General features: G+C 43.0%; 1 protein-coding gene across 1 annotated transcript in view; it reads right to left on the minus strand.

Annotated features, from left to right (window-relative positions):
* MND1 (meiotic nuclear divisions 1) overlaps positions 1 to 15,275 on the minus strand; it is a 92,996-nt gene that overhangs the window by 12,119 nt on the left and 65,602 nt on the right. The window contains exon 5 of the mRNA XM_088475376.1: positions 8,847 to 8,921. Within this exon, the coding sequence (XP_088331502.1) occupies positions 8,847 to 8,921 (75 nt within the window). The remainder of the gene's footprint in view (positions 1 to 8,846; positions 8,922 to 15,275) is intronic.

Raw genomic sequence — 15,275 nt, forward strand, 5'->3', positions numbered from 1 at the left:
AAGCCATCATTACTGTCCTGAGCAGCAGTACTTTAAAGTAAGAAAAAACAACACACATTTATTTCTTGTGCAAGGATTCTTTTTTATTATAAAACGTACTAACTCTGCAGCCTGAAAACGGCTGCATTTTTTCTGTATTTTAAATGTCACCCAACAAACAAACAGTATAAACAATTGCACGTTTTAATGAAAACTATGCGCATAATTATAATTAAAACTTTACATGTTATAAAAATAAATAGACCGCAACATATGGACCTAGTAAAATATGGGCCTTTAAATTGCACATTTAACAACATTTTAACAACAGTATGACAAAATGATCAGTCCCAATAACTATTCTCTATGATATATGGTGCTTGTGGTGCTGATTTGAATAGGTCAATAAACACGTCAAATTGCAGTCCCATCAATCTGCCCTTACGACATGTGATTATTGACCTAGTAGAATCTGCGGCAGAAGCACCATACATCATAGAGTAGCTATTGGGAATGATAAAACTTGTTGATAATTAGGGTACAAAAGGGGTTAAAATTTGCAAAACTGAGAAGGGTCCTCCTCTGCCTCCATTAAGGCAGTACAAATGCCTGCGGCAGTTGTGGACGCATTGCTGGCTGGGGGAGTAGGGTTTGATAGGGTGGGACCCATCATTGTAGGGGAGGGGGGGGGGGGGACAAATGGGTGGTGCTGAGGCTCCATAAAACAGGTATGTCGAGTAAGTTGTCTAGTTTTCCCTCGGATGACCAAGTCGTACACTAGCCATTCAAATTGGAGCTGTTGCTCGGGGACCTTCTGACACATAGCGCTCCCTAAATGAGAGGCTAGGGTGTGGAATTGGCCCGGAGGGTGTTGCAGCACCTTTTCTGCCTTTTGGATAAACTGATCTGCAGGGGCTATAGATTGCAGCTGCATCTTGCTGGGCTCGTGTCGTTTTCTTTTGGGGGGTGGTGGCCTTGTTTGGGTGGAGCTTTCCCCCTCACTCTCCACGATACCGCTTAGATCTTGGGTGACATCAATGCCCGGGTCTGGGGTTGAAGTCTGTTAAAAAAATAATAATAATAATTTGCATAAAGGTCATGTTTTAACCAATTTTTTATTTTATTCTAGTTTCTTACAACTGTGGAGGAACTGAAAATAATTTCTGATGAACGTGACTGAAGGTGGAACTTCCCTAACTGCGGGGGAGCTATATATGGCAAGCATGTTTGAATAACCCCACCTGCCAACAGTGGATCCTATTATCATAACTACAAGGGGTTCTTCAGCATTGTTCTCATGGCTGTGGTGAATGCAAACTATGAATTTCTATTTGTGGGTGTTGGCAAGAATGGCCGTGCTTCGGGTGGTGGGTCTTTCAAACAGACGGCTTTCTACGAGAAGCTCATCTCCAAAAGCCTTAGCTTTGCCGTCTGAGGAAATGAAGCACGGCCTAAATTTTGTATCTGTGGCTGACGAGGCCTTTGCCCTTCATGAACACATTATGAAGCCGTATGCGCAAAAGGGACTGACGAAGGAGAAGTGCATCTACAATTACAGACTGTCATGTGCACACCGGATTGTGGAGAACGCGTTTGCAATCCTGAGCAATCGCTTCCGCATCTTCCACACAACCATCAACCTGCGTGTGGACAAGATAGACAGCTATGCCACATAACCCAGAACAGCCAGAGGACTTGGATCGGTGGTCGTCTGTGCAAGCAACAGGGCTTTGTGAAACAGGCAACGCATGCGCAAAACAGGCCAGGGAGGAATCCACGCTGGACTTTTTCCCAAAATCTTCTACTTCCACAATCTCATGGTCCAACGAACACCGAGATGGGCGCTGAGGGTCCTGGTCCAGGATGAAGCGCAGTAAGTCATAATACCATAGGGATGGATGGTATATGTCGTCTGGCCCCGCTCCCGATGACTTGGACGCCTGACTCTTCTTGTGCTCCTTGAGGAACACCGTCCGTAGATTTTGTATCTTCTTGCAGACACAGTCGATGGTGGCTGCACTGTGGTGGCTCTTGCTGAAGTCCGCTAATCCTGGATGGCTAGATAATTTTTTTGTTTGTTGGAGTAGTCTCTTGATTTGACTCACCACAGACACACCTTCGCCCTGTAGAGTTCCAGAAACCCTGTCCAGAACTCGAGCTCTCTATCTATAGCGATATCTATCAGAAAAAATAAATAAATTAGTGTATACAGGAACTCATTGCAAAAAACATTTGAATTCAATTAAACACAGACTACAAATCGATGTCTTTCTAACCCCAGTAATGGGGGTGGCCAGTTTTTTGGACAATTGGCGTGGCCCCAATCAACGGGGGCCTTTAAACATAATTTTTTTATAAGTTACATTTATTTATGCTGTTTTATATGTTTTGACTGTTTTTAATGTTGTCAGAGTCGTTTAATTTTTTTATTTTATTTTAAATGTTTTATAACGTTTCAATATGCATATAATTAAAGTGCTTTTTAATGTTTAGAGTGCCTAAAAACAAAACAATATTTATTCACACAAAGGTCATTGCCTTTTTTTAAAAACATTCACATTATAAAAAAAAACCTTATAAATAAAAGAGTACTGCCCTGTGTGTGAATGAAACTTATTAGTGTACATTACACCAGGTTCAATAGGGTGCAATATATACATATGTATATGTCTAGGTAACATTGTTGTTCTGCAGTGTTCTACTTAAAGTAGATTAGGGGTGCATGTGTGGACCTTAGACGCGGTCTTTTTGATTTTGATGAACAGACACAGAGAAAGCCGGAAAGCCACAAACGAACTGCAAATCTGAAAAGAAGAATGGGTGTATTACAAAAAAAGAACATCATGGGGTAACCTAGGTATTCAGTGGGGTTATTGGTGGTAACATTGGGGGTCTTTGGCATATAATACAAATTGGTGGTCAGTAAATTATATACCCATAGTGGTCAGTGGCATATATACACATTGGTGGTCAATGGCATATATACACATTGGTGGTCAGTGGCATATATACACATTGGTGGTCAGTGGCATATATACACATTGGTGGTCAGTGGTATATATACACATTGATGGCCAGCCGCATATAAACAGATTGGGGGTCTTTGGCATATAATACAAATTGGTGGTCAGTAAATTATATACCCATAGTGGTCAGTGGCATATATACACATTGGTGGTCAATGGCATATATACACATTGGTGGTCAGTGGCATATATACACATTGGTGGTCAGTGGTATATATACACATTGATGGCCAGCCGCATATAAACAGATTGGGGGTCTGCGGCATATAATACACATTGGTGGTCTGCGGTCTATAATACACATTGGTGGTCTGCGGTCTATAATACACATTGGTGGTCTGCGGCCTATAATACACATTGGGAGTCAGTGGCATATAATACCCATTGGGGGCCAGTGGCATATAATACACATGGGAATCAGTGGCATATAATACACATTGGTTATCTGCGGCCTATAATACCCATTGGGAGTCAGTGGCATATTATACACATTGGGGGTCAGTGGCATATAATACACATGGCGGTCAGTGGCATACAATATACATTGGTGGTCTGTGGCATATATACAGTACACATTGGTGGCCAGTGGCATATAATACACATTGGTGGTCAGCAGGATATCACCAGGCAGGGATATATACTTACATTGGTGGTCAGCAGGATATCACCAGGCAGGGATATATACTTACCAATACACCAGAAGTTGCTGTGATCGCGCCGCGATGCTGCTGCTCCTTGCATCCATGATCCACACGCAAAATGGAGGAGGGGAGTGTCCAAGGAGTAACTGTCAAGTGACACTTGCATCTTCCAGGTTGGCACAACATATCGTTTGTCGTTCGGTAGTGCACACTGCACGATCTGAGGGGAATCCTTAACGAGATTGATCTGAAGATGCGTCGGACGCCGCGGGAGCACACATAGGGCCTGATTCAGCAAGGAACGCACGGATGGAGACGCACGCGATCGGTTGATTGTTTTGCACTGCTCATGCATCGCAGTGCGCGTACCGACCAGTGCGATGGAGTATGCGTACGCAGAGAGTCAGCAGCCCCAGGCACAAGTGATTGACAGAAAGTGCCGTTTGTGGGTGGTGACGGGGGAGTGGTCGGGCAAACCCAGACGTGCCTGTGTGTTTGGATGGCGTTTCAGAGGCATGCATAATTAAGCCCTTGCGGCGGCAGATGCAGCGTTGAGGTCTAGTTGCACACAGGAAATCTCGCTATGTCTGCCGGAGGGTCAGGTCAACCACTATTGTGCGTATGGGTCCTTTGGTTCTTAATGTTACCGCTGTCTTACCAGGTATAGATGACGAAAGTAAAGCGAGTGGATGGTATTATGTAGTGCTGGGCATCTGCTTATTCTGCTGCAATTGCCGTGTGTATGCATTCATTAGCATATTCTCGCAGCGGCCGGGTGCAAGAGTCTACATCCGTGCGTTCCTTGCTGAATCAGGCCGATAGTGCGTACATACTGAACGATTTGTCGTTCCGATGCATCGGAAAAAAAAAATAAAAAATTAAAGTCCAAATCCTACTATCACTTTCAATTCAATAGCTCTCTCAGAATTTCTCCTAAACACCACTGCTCATTCTACCACAGTGGTATAAAAAAATTTAATTTCATGTTGGCAATTCATGATGTAGTTTTACCGTCTAAGGTTTTTGGGCAGTCTTTTACATTAAATGTTATAAAATATAATATTGTATCTATACATTTTTTTCTTTCATTCCCTCTTTTATAATGGGCAATGTATCATAGGGACACCCCTCCAGGGGTTCCCAATCCTGTTAATTACACAGGACTGGTGGCCTCAAGAAGGGATTGGGGCACACTGCTTGATGTGCTGTGCACTCTGGGGCTGATTTTCACAACAAGACACATGCGCATTGTCTTCCTGGTATAGAAAATAAACAGCCCATGCTTTCGAGCATTGGAGAAGGTGGAGGATTTAGGAGGCGGCACGCTGCCTATGCTGGGTAATGTTTTGTATTATTAGAAGTATATGAAGATACATGATCTCCACCAGCTCATGTAGTGCAGTGTTTAAGTCATTCTGTGTAGAGGGATCTGCCATGCATGGCAAGGAACGCCCCAGAAAATACACCCCCTCCACCTCTTTACAGTAAAAGTAGGTGCTTCACCAGGAAAGCCTTCACTTCACTGAACTCCCCTCTACCAGCTTCCACTGCTCTGCAAATGTGACCATATTCCCCTACAAATCTAATCCATATACCGACCTGGAGGAAATAAAACTGTCTTATGCCTGCCAGCATCCCAGAGCAACTCTATGGTAGATAGTATACAGCACAACTGAGAAGTCAGGCAGCCCAATGTAGGATCCAAATGGACCACTAGGGAATAAACGCACAGACTGAGATAAATGTTACCTGCACCAATAATTAGGGGAAAGCGGTACACTTCAGGCACTGCAGTGACTTGTCTACTGCTACTGGTCTTTTAAGCGACTTAAAATGTATTACATTCATATGTAAATGATTCCTTTTGTAAGGTAATATCTTGCAGCAAAGCCGTATCTGCTGTATATATTGAATTGCAAAGCAGTGAACTGTACCTCTTTATAGGCAATTTGTGCTTTGTCAACGCATTTCAACATACTTATCACATTAAAGTGCTTTGAAAACAGTCCTAAAGAATTTCCATAATATTATAGAAAACCAAAGTACTTCCTATAGGCAGTATTCCTATTTAAACTGTAATATATTCTGTTCTCAGGTTAATAAACAGCTTTATATCTATTACCACATACAACTCCATGTTTATGTATGACATACAGACTGCAGATGAACTAGTGAGCGAGGAGACTTATATTCAGCACTGTGTGCCACTCTTTTTCAGGAAAGGATTTTAACTCCATATATACTGTACATGCAAAAAAGAAAACCCATATTAGGAGTATATTTACTAAAGTGAGAGTTTTTAGAAGTGGAGAAATTGCCCATAGCAGCCAATCAGATTCTACTTAACATTTAACTAGCACCTTCTAGAAGATTAGAGCTAGAATCTAATTGGTTGCTATGGGCAACATCTCCACTAGAAACTCTCACTTTAGTAAATTTACCCCTTAGAATCCATCGAAAAAAAAGTAACACAAGCATGACTTACTGACCAGTGTAATACATGAGCTGTCCCCTAATGGCATATTGCAGAAGAAGCTGTCGTATTCCTCCCCATACTGTACGGGTTTCAAGAAAATCTAACATGCACGATTCACAACAATTTATATCCTATATTTACGGTAGTAAAAGCAGCTATTTATGGACTTAAAACACATAAACAGAAAGATACCAACATTTACTCACTTCAGGGAGATCCATACAAAAATGTTGGTGATAAACATGCTGGCCTTATTCTTCCCCATCCAATTCCCAGCTCCCTATACTCCTTCATACACTCAAATGTTTTATCTTTTTCCAGACATACCATTATGCCCCATCCCATACACCCATTCTCCCCCTACACTGTGTGAAATGCTGTGAAGTTCTGAAGGCGACTGGACATGCCGCCTATCCTCACAGTGCCATTGCTGCTCCACCACAAAATAAAGATCCCCTGCAAGTATGCGGCCAGTCATTTGCAGTATATTGCTATGCATTCATTGCTACACTATTCACATCCTCTATAATCTCTCTTTTTTGTCACAAGTATCTCCTAGAAAGGCATTCACATTTCATCAACACATCATCAGTCCAAACCCTGAACCATACATGTCTCGCCCACAATTATGTGAACACCAGTGCAGAGGTGTATTAATGCCCAGAGAGGGCCTGAGTGCAGTGGGCCCATTCCTCTGAGCAGCAGGCCCCTCCGCATCTTACCTTGTGCCGGCAAGCAGTACATCACCCAATCCACCAATTATAGGATTAGTCCATATATGATAGGAGGCATCAGTTGTAATCCACTGCTTAGTGAAGCTTGTGTGCTGTTGATATTAGTCCAGAGTCCAAATGATAAGTAGGGTCACTCCTAAAACCAAGTTATTCAGTCAGAGAAATCTCTCTTCCTAGCAGTGGTGACAACTGCCAGTGAGTCCCAGCCGGTGATGTTTGGAAGGGCACTTGGTGTGGTTCCCCTATTTGAATTTTGGACTGTGCTGCAGCCCTACCTCTGGAGCAGCCACTGCTTCTTAGTATCGGATTATATGTCCTATACGGTGCTGGATTAGCATAATTTGTGCAGTTTCTCCAAAATGCCAAACAAACAGAGTGTGTTCCTTTTGGTGCCAACGGGAAGTGAAGCTGGATGCACTTTTCACCCTCGGTCAACAAGGCTTGTTCACCAGATATCGTCATAGTCTAGATCGTTCGGTAATTTCAACTGGTAATTTCAACTGGCATATCCAATTTGTTCCTTCCCTCACTGTACCCCACTTAGGGCCTGATTCAGACCCGTTCGCAAGCAGCTACTCGCTCGTTCCTGGCCGATGTTATGCAATTGCACATGCATCGCAGTGTGCAAAATAGTCCGAGCGATCGGGAAACGCTCGCTCGCCCAGCAAAGACAGCCCAGTGGAATGAGTGACAGGAGATGCCGTTTGTGGGTGGTAACAGTGGCAGTAGTAACGGGGGAGTGGAGGTGCAAACGCAGGTGTGCCCGAGTGTTTCAACACCATTTCAGAGGCGTGCATAATTAACAGGCAGCATCATAGTACACGTCACCTGGTTGAATTATACACTGAAGTGCTCGCAGTGCTTGCGGTAGGGAATAGTCAACTGCAAGCGCTGTGGTCAGATTCGATGGAACCCGATGGTTGTATATACTACCTGGAGATGATGTTCGCTAGTGGGCGGCTAAAGACAGGCTGGTGGGCGTCTGCATACACAAAGTGATCGCACACCAAGACATAGTGGGCATGCTTATGCCTTTCCGTGCGATCGCCTGTCTTGACGTCACTTAGCTGAATTTGGATATGCTGGGAGCGAGCGGCCTCATCTAGCGAGCGGGTCTGAATCAGGCCCTTAGTTCGGGCTTTTTGCCACCTCCTGCAATCTTGTGTCTGCCAGCACATATAATGATCTTTTTCTCAATATTTATTTATCTCCTGTAAGACTGTTCCAAATGGGTCTTTCCTCTTCCCATACATGTCCTAAATGTGACAAAGAGGCATATGATATTTACCACTGTTTGTGGGAATGCCCCTTAGTCAGATATTTGTGTCACTCAGTTTGACAGTATGCAGAACAACACTGGATAAATGATGTCCCATTTACCCCGAAGGGACAATTCTGGGGATGCTCCAGGTAGGCCAGGGTGACAAAGGGATGTAAGACATGACTGTTAGCTATCAGTCCCGCAAGAAGGAAAACAATCTTACAAAACTGGATGGGATCTGGGCCCCCACTGATGTCCTTATTTTTAAGAAACTTGTCTTTTTTTTGTTTAGAATGGATTGTGTGGAGACCCTACTGCATGGGGGGAAACATACTCTACGGGACAGTCATGTTTATACCCTTCCTGTGTCCACTAACACCCAATTCGAAAATGGTCTTCAACATAGCACCTAGCAGAAAAGCTCAGAATGGTGGCTGCTGGTCCCCCCCTATTCAATTCATCCTGGGTGTAGCTTAATCTTACCTTTTCCCAAGACATAAGTGTGATTGCCTTTCCTCTCCCTGGGCAGGACATATACCATGCTGTACAGTATGTTGACTTTTTGGTCTCAAGACTTTCTGATACACACAATTCTCTTGACATAAATATTGTGAAAATCATGTTCTTTATTCTGAACTGTACTGACAAGTTTTTCCATTATGAACGGACCACTGCCATTTGCTTCAATCCAAATAATAAAAAAATTCAAGTTTTTACAAATTAAAGTACCGTATTTTCGCGTCCAACTTTTGCTTTTTCCACATTATGCTGTAAGTGCTTTTTCTTCTGATTTGCTTCTGTAAACTAAAGGAAAAAAAAGGAAACAAATACAAATAATTTATAAAAGAAAAAAACAAACAACGCTATCTGGTATAACAATATCTGCATGTAAGGCCCGTATTCAATTTAAGCCGAGCCGTGATACCTTTTCGCGGTCTGGACTTCCGCCTACTTCGCCTGTTCTGCAGGTGGAAAAGTATCACGTCCGTCCCTGCATTACCCCGTATTCAATATGGAAGTACGCGAAAACGGGACCCGGCGAAACTGAAACAGGCGGAAAGTACTGTTTGGAGAAATCAGCCTGACACCCCCCAAATGATGCTCTGACATGGGGGTTAGTTATGGTACCCCCCGATTTGGCTTGCTGAAGGTATTTGATGATTTTGAACAGGCTCAATAGCTGTTAAATTGCGTTTTTCTATACGTGATGCAGATTAGTATTTAGGAGCTTTTTTCCAGAAAATAACTTATCCCAGCAAATTTGGGGTACTTGAAAATGGGGTCAGCATATTTAAAAGTTGCTAAAGTGAAGTTGAAAAAAACGTGAAAAATCCACCTGCCGCAAGCAGCTGCAATCCAAAAAAACTCTTGAGGCATACTTGGGGAACCCCCAGAGTCAAGTTCGCTAGTTTTTAAGTTTGTACCCCAACATTTTTACTTTTGCCCCCTTTTTCAAAGTAATTTTTTGGGGTGTCCCTAAAAATTTTTTGACACAGATTACCTTTGGGGGACTGTCTGAAGGCTGCAGGTGGGTTCCCGCAACGTTGCACCCCAAAACCCCAATTCTGCACTTTTTTCCGCCTCCCATTCATAGGCGAAACTTTTTCGCCTATTACATTACATTGACTTTCCGCCTAGGCGGAAAGTCTTCCAAATTGAATACGGGATAAAGGTCAAACAGGCAAAAATGACGTCATCGGCGAAAAGTTTCCGCCAAAAACATGCGGGGAAACGGACTTTTCGCCTCAAATTGAATATGGCCCTAAGTCTGCTATCATATATTTGCGTGTCTTCACTCTGATACAGGCCATACATCAGGATGATATTGTTCCAACCAGCCAACTAGTTGGCTATTAAACACTTTTCCTGCACCAGTTTTCAGAAATTTCCCACAGTATTATTTGCTGCACAACACCCACACTGCAAAATATGTTTATTACTCCTTCATGCGGTCATTACACAACATCCTATACTACAAACATGCAAAAAGAAGGCAGACACTGTCAGTCTACTTCTGTGACCTCACAAGTTGGAGAGAAGTTGGCTGGTCTGATGAAAAAGTTGGTTAGGTGTGTGGGACAGAGTTTTAGTTGGACAGACAAGTTGGACAGTTGGTTAGTTGGAGGTTTGGAGGAAAATTTGCTGGTGTATGGCCTACGTTAGTCCTAACTAACAGTAATAACCAGGTATTGAGTGCCTAAGAACCGTAAGCAATAATATTACACTGTATATGGCAGAGATTTAAGTGCTGAGTGAGTGAACAGGGATAGATAGATAGATAGATAGATAGATAGATAGATAGATAGATAGATAGATAGATAGATAGATAGATAGATAGATAGATAGATAGAATTAATCTTGGCACATACAACAAGAACAAGCAGATAAGAGCAAAGAACACCCCAGACTTTCCAAGTTGTCCCATCTGATGTAAAATGTAGCACCCATCGCGTTGCCACCGTCTTAGCACATGGATAATGCACTTATAGTAAAACCGATTGACTGTGCAAAAAGAAGCTAATTTAATTATACGTAAACATAATTTATGCTGCAGGCCTGTATATTTTGTGTCTTTGTAACTGATCTCCAAAGTGTATGTGCAATGCTAGAGTTTTGCATTTTCCAATTCACCAGAATGGTGTGCTGTGCAGCACGATATCCTCATGGGAAGTGTTTCATGCTCTGATATCTATGCAAATGTGGGTTACTCATGAACAACAGGCAGCTTAAACATTATTACAATGGGGATCAACACCGAACCTAAATATAACAAACACAGCAAATATGCCTATATCCTTACCCTGAGCAACAATAACATTTGCTAAAAGCATATGAATCAGTATATTTTTAAAAGGTCATTAACTTTTCTCTATATAATGAATCCATAATGCGATTAGATAAAACAGTGTATGCAGAGTGACTCTGCTAGATCTCTTCCTGTAGTGGTCTTGGGAAGAATGCAAGAAGTCACGGGCATCAGTGAAGTCTCTTACCCCTGTTGCTTCTGTATTTACTTGTTTAACCTCCTGTTGTAACATGAACAGCAGGAGAGAGGATATGATCATATAGCAATGTCAATTCATGACATGGGAAAAATATAAGGTGAAGACAAGTACAGCAATATACAAATGGAAATTGTATAAAAAAAAATTCTAATCGTCTCAGCCCTTTGCTTATAACGTATATACTATGGATGTCGATTAAATGGTGAAAACTACAGTCTATCTTGACAAGAGTAGTGGATCACGCACGTCTATAAAAAAAATTAACCTAGAATTTTTCTTATATACATTTATATGAAATACTTAAGGTCCAATATTCCCTGATATGTTAACATTTTCAGGATAGACTTTAAAGTGAACCTGTAAATATCCCCTCCATCCAGAAATCACTATAGATAGCTGCCTTCATGACAGGTGGGCACCATTACAACTGCCCTGTACTGATAAGGTGCCCATTCCTGCTGGTATTCCAGGAGCCGATTCAAATTTTTAAATCTCATCAGTTTTAAATACATATATTTATGGAGTTTTAAATCACTACCAATTCTGAACAACATCTGATTTAAATTTAGCAGAGGTTGATTGTGACTGCCAGAAATAGCTTATGCTCAGTATGACAATTGATAAGATTGATAGTCTTACTACCAGTGGCATAACTAGGGGGGGTCGAGTGGGGCACGTGCGCTGGGCACCGTGGCAGACCCAGCAGAGGGTGTCGCTGCCGGCCAGGGCATCGTACCCGCACCGCCTGCCACCATTGCGCCCGGACCCACGACTGTGACGAGCAGGCAACTGTGCCTGCTGGTGTTGGCTGGGCTGACTTTAGGGGGAGCTGCAGTGGCTCCCAGGCAGTTTTCCTATTCGTATTCTGCATTCTGAGAGCTGGTGACAGTTAAAGTGATTTTTCCTTCCCTGACTGCTCCAGAGCCGCACTGAGGGTGTGTGTTAGTTTCACATGTGGTCACGGCGCAGGGGGTGGGTCAATCAGAAGATGCCACCGGGGGGGGGGGGGGGGGAGAGACCGGGGGGATGACTTTTAATAATAATTGATGCCAGTGTTGCATTTATTTGGCTGGCTGCATTAGTGTGAAAGAGGTGTGCGTGTTTGTGTAGGCTTCGTCAGTGTGTATGTATGCGTCTGTGTGCATGTCTGTCCATCACACATTTGGAAATTTGACAAGCCCCCCAAAAAATGCAAACATTTGCTAAAAAAATCTCTCTCTATTATATATATATATATATATATATATATATATATATAGCAGCAAGCAAAGTCAGGGTCACTCTCCGGTCTTCATATATGAGAAGTAATAGCCAAGAGCCAGTCGCTGGGTCAACGTTTCGAGTTTAATACAAAACTCGTCATCAGGACATAGGTATGTATGGAATATCCCATGTGGAGCTTTTCAGACCCTCGTTCACATGTCCTGATGGTGTGCTGAGAGATGACACAGGGGGGGAAATTATGGTGTGCTGAGAGACGTTGTAGGGAGGGGGAGATGGTGTGCTGAGAGACGACGCAGGGGGAGAGATGACAGTGTGCTGAGAGACGACATGGGGGGAGATGATGGTGTGATGAGAGATGACACGGGGGGAGATGATGGTGTGATGAGAGATGACATGGGGGGTTATGATGGTGTGCTGAGAAACAATGCAAGGGGGAGATGATGGTGTGCTGAGAGATGACGCAGGGAGATGATGGTGATGGTGTGGTGAGAGACAATGCAGGGGGGAGATGATGGTGTGCTGAGAGATGACGCAGGGGGAGATTGTGTGAAAGATGCAGGGGGAAGGAAGTTGCACAGGGGGCACAAGTCTGGTTGAACTGCTGTTATGATGATGACCTTGTTGATATTCCTACACAAACAGGCATCTTCCGGACGATGTAATCTGCATGAAGAGAGAATACAGACTGAAGACGCTGTCTTCCCTGGGAGGATACATTTCTTCAGAGGTTCTACATGGTCAGAAACCACCATATAATATAGGCAAGGTGCATATGGAATGGAAAGGAATGCTCCCAGAGTGACGAGAAGTGGGTGGTGTGTCATGTTGGCATGCCCCATTTTCAGCGTCCACGCCCATTTTTTTGGCAAATATTGTTTGATCAGTTTTCATTTTACTCTTATGTTTTATCCACCTACTGGCCACTTGTCCTCCGTATCTGCTCCCATTATTTAGTTGGGTCTTTTCGTATTGCTGGACTCACCTGTAATGTTCTGGTTTAGTTGTGGACCCGGGGTGGTGACAGGAGCAAACACAGAAGCAGATTTAAATAAAAAGGTAGAATTTTTAATGAGTGGCTTAGAAGACATAGGAATGGCAAAAGCAAAAAGTCCAGGTTTAGCACTAAAGTGCACTTGATTACTGTAGTGAGGATAATGGGAGAATGTCCAGATAGTGGCTGATAAGAACAGTCCAATATGCAGGTTAGTGAGCTGAAATAAATACAGGCAGAAGTGATGAGTCCAGCTGGGAGTGAAATAAATACAGGCAGTGGTGATGAGTCCAGCTGGGAGTGAAATGGAGGCACTCAGGCAGGGGAAAAGGTAGTGGAGGATGCAGGGTAGTCCAGCAGGTTTTAGGAGTTGACAAGCAGGCTGGCAGGTAGCGTTTACACATGTAACAAGAGGTAAGCACAGAGAACTCCTTCTCAGCTAGGCTGAGATATACGTTGCACTGGCAATGAAGGAAAGCTCTGGACCTTCCTAAATACCCCGTGCCACACATGACTCACCAGGATTGGGCAGTTGAATCACATGGTCAGAAGGTAAGATGGCGGCGTCCATGCCAAACGGAACGGAAACACCGCCAGGCCTTATAAGCCCTGAATGACAATGTGCCCGCACAGGACCACGTGCAGCCAAAGCCCCTCACCAAACACCAGCGCCACTGCCAGACACCCCCCGCCATAGTGACCTCACAGGTAATACCCGCCGACCACCATGCCGAGAAACCCTGGCCGTGACATCACCTCGATGCTCACCATTGTATTTTCTACACATGGTTTAGCATGTTACTTTATACCATTTATACCACTGATTCTGCAACTTCCCACAGCATGTTACTGCTATGGATAGGTCATGCTGCCCACTGTAAACTATGTAGTTAGTGCGCCTTAGATGGCTGCCTCACCTGGAACGTACATGGATAGGACGAATAACCCTGCACTGATGACTCAAAATGGATGCCAAACCCGTTGTAATATCTCCATGCTCTCTGTATTCCATGAAAAGCTTTTCTGTATTTCATTGTTCCTGTACTGTATTATGTTTCTCTTTACCGTATTATGATTCATTCTATCTGTATTATGTTTCTGTACTGTATTATACCTCATTCTATCTGTGAAGCACCTTGAGTTCTTTTGGGGAAAGAGCGCTATATAAATAAAATTATTATTATTATTATTACCACCAATACTTCTATTGAAATAACTATATGGATGAAATGAGAGGGTTAATAGACAGGTACATTAACACTATTCTTGCACATAAAGGAACACAGAGAGCGTGCATAATTGTTGGTGCGTGGGGGGCACAGGATTGTGTTCACTTGAAGCCGAACAGGAAATGTTCAGAGACCAAAGGCGTATGTGGTGAGGAGCTGTCAGTGACACATGCAACTCATTACAAGACAAAGCAAAGGTTATACATTCTAAGAAGATATATGAAAACCAATTTATGTTTACATTCAATTACAGCAATGTATATACTGTAAGAGAGACATTAGTGCCAAATTCTTATCCATACACCTCAGTATTGCCAACACCTCGAGAGATCCAGTGAATTGCCTTCTGTGAAATAGGATACCTCTTCTGCAATGACACCAGCAGGCACAACTGAAGGGAACATGCAAGTAACCTAGCTATAGTACTACAGATCAGTGATGACCTCTCAGATGTGTCATGTAATTATTTTGGAGGTTCGTAGAATTCCCATACATTCCATTGCTTGTTATTTTCAGCACTGTCCAGCCTGAGACATGTTATTTGTGCATAGTCCTTCTAATAAACAGTACTGGTATAAATTTAGATGACAGCCATGTCACAAATGGTATAAATATATTGTTCTTTATGAATTCAAATATGAATACCATACGCAGTCAGTGCATAAAAATACATGGTATATCATCAATCTGTCATCATTGCATGCGTAGC

This window comes from Taudactylus pleione, unplaced genomic scaffold, assembly GCF_031769625.1.
Source record: "Taudactylus pleione unplaced genomic scaffold, aTauple2 ptg000170l, whole genome shotgun sequence".
Taxonomy (NCBI): Eukaryota; Metazoa; Chordata; class Amphibia; order Anura; family Myobatrachidae; genus Taudactylus; species Taudactylus pleione.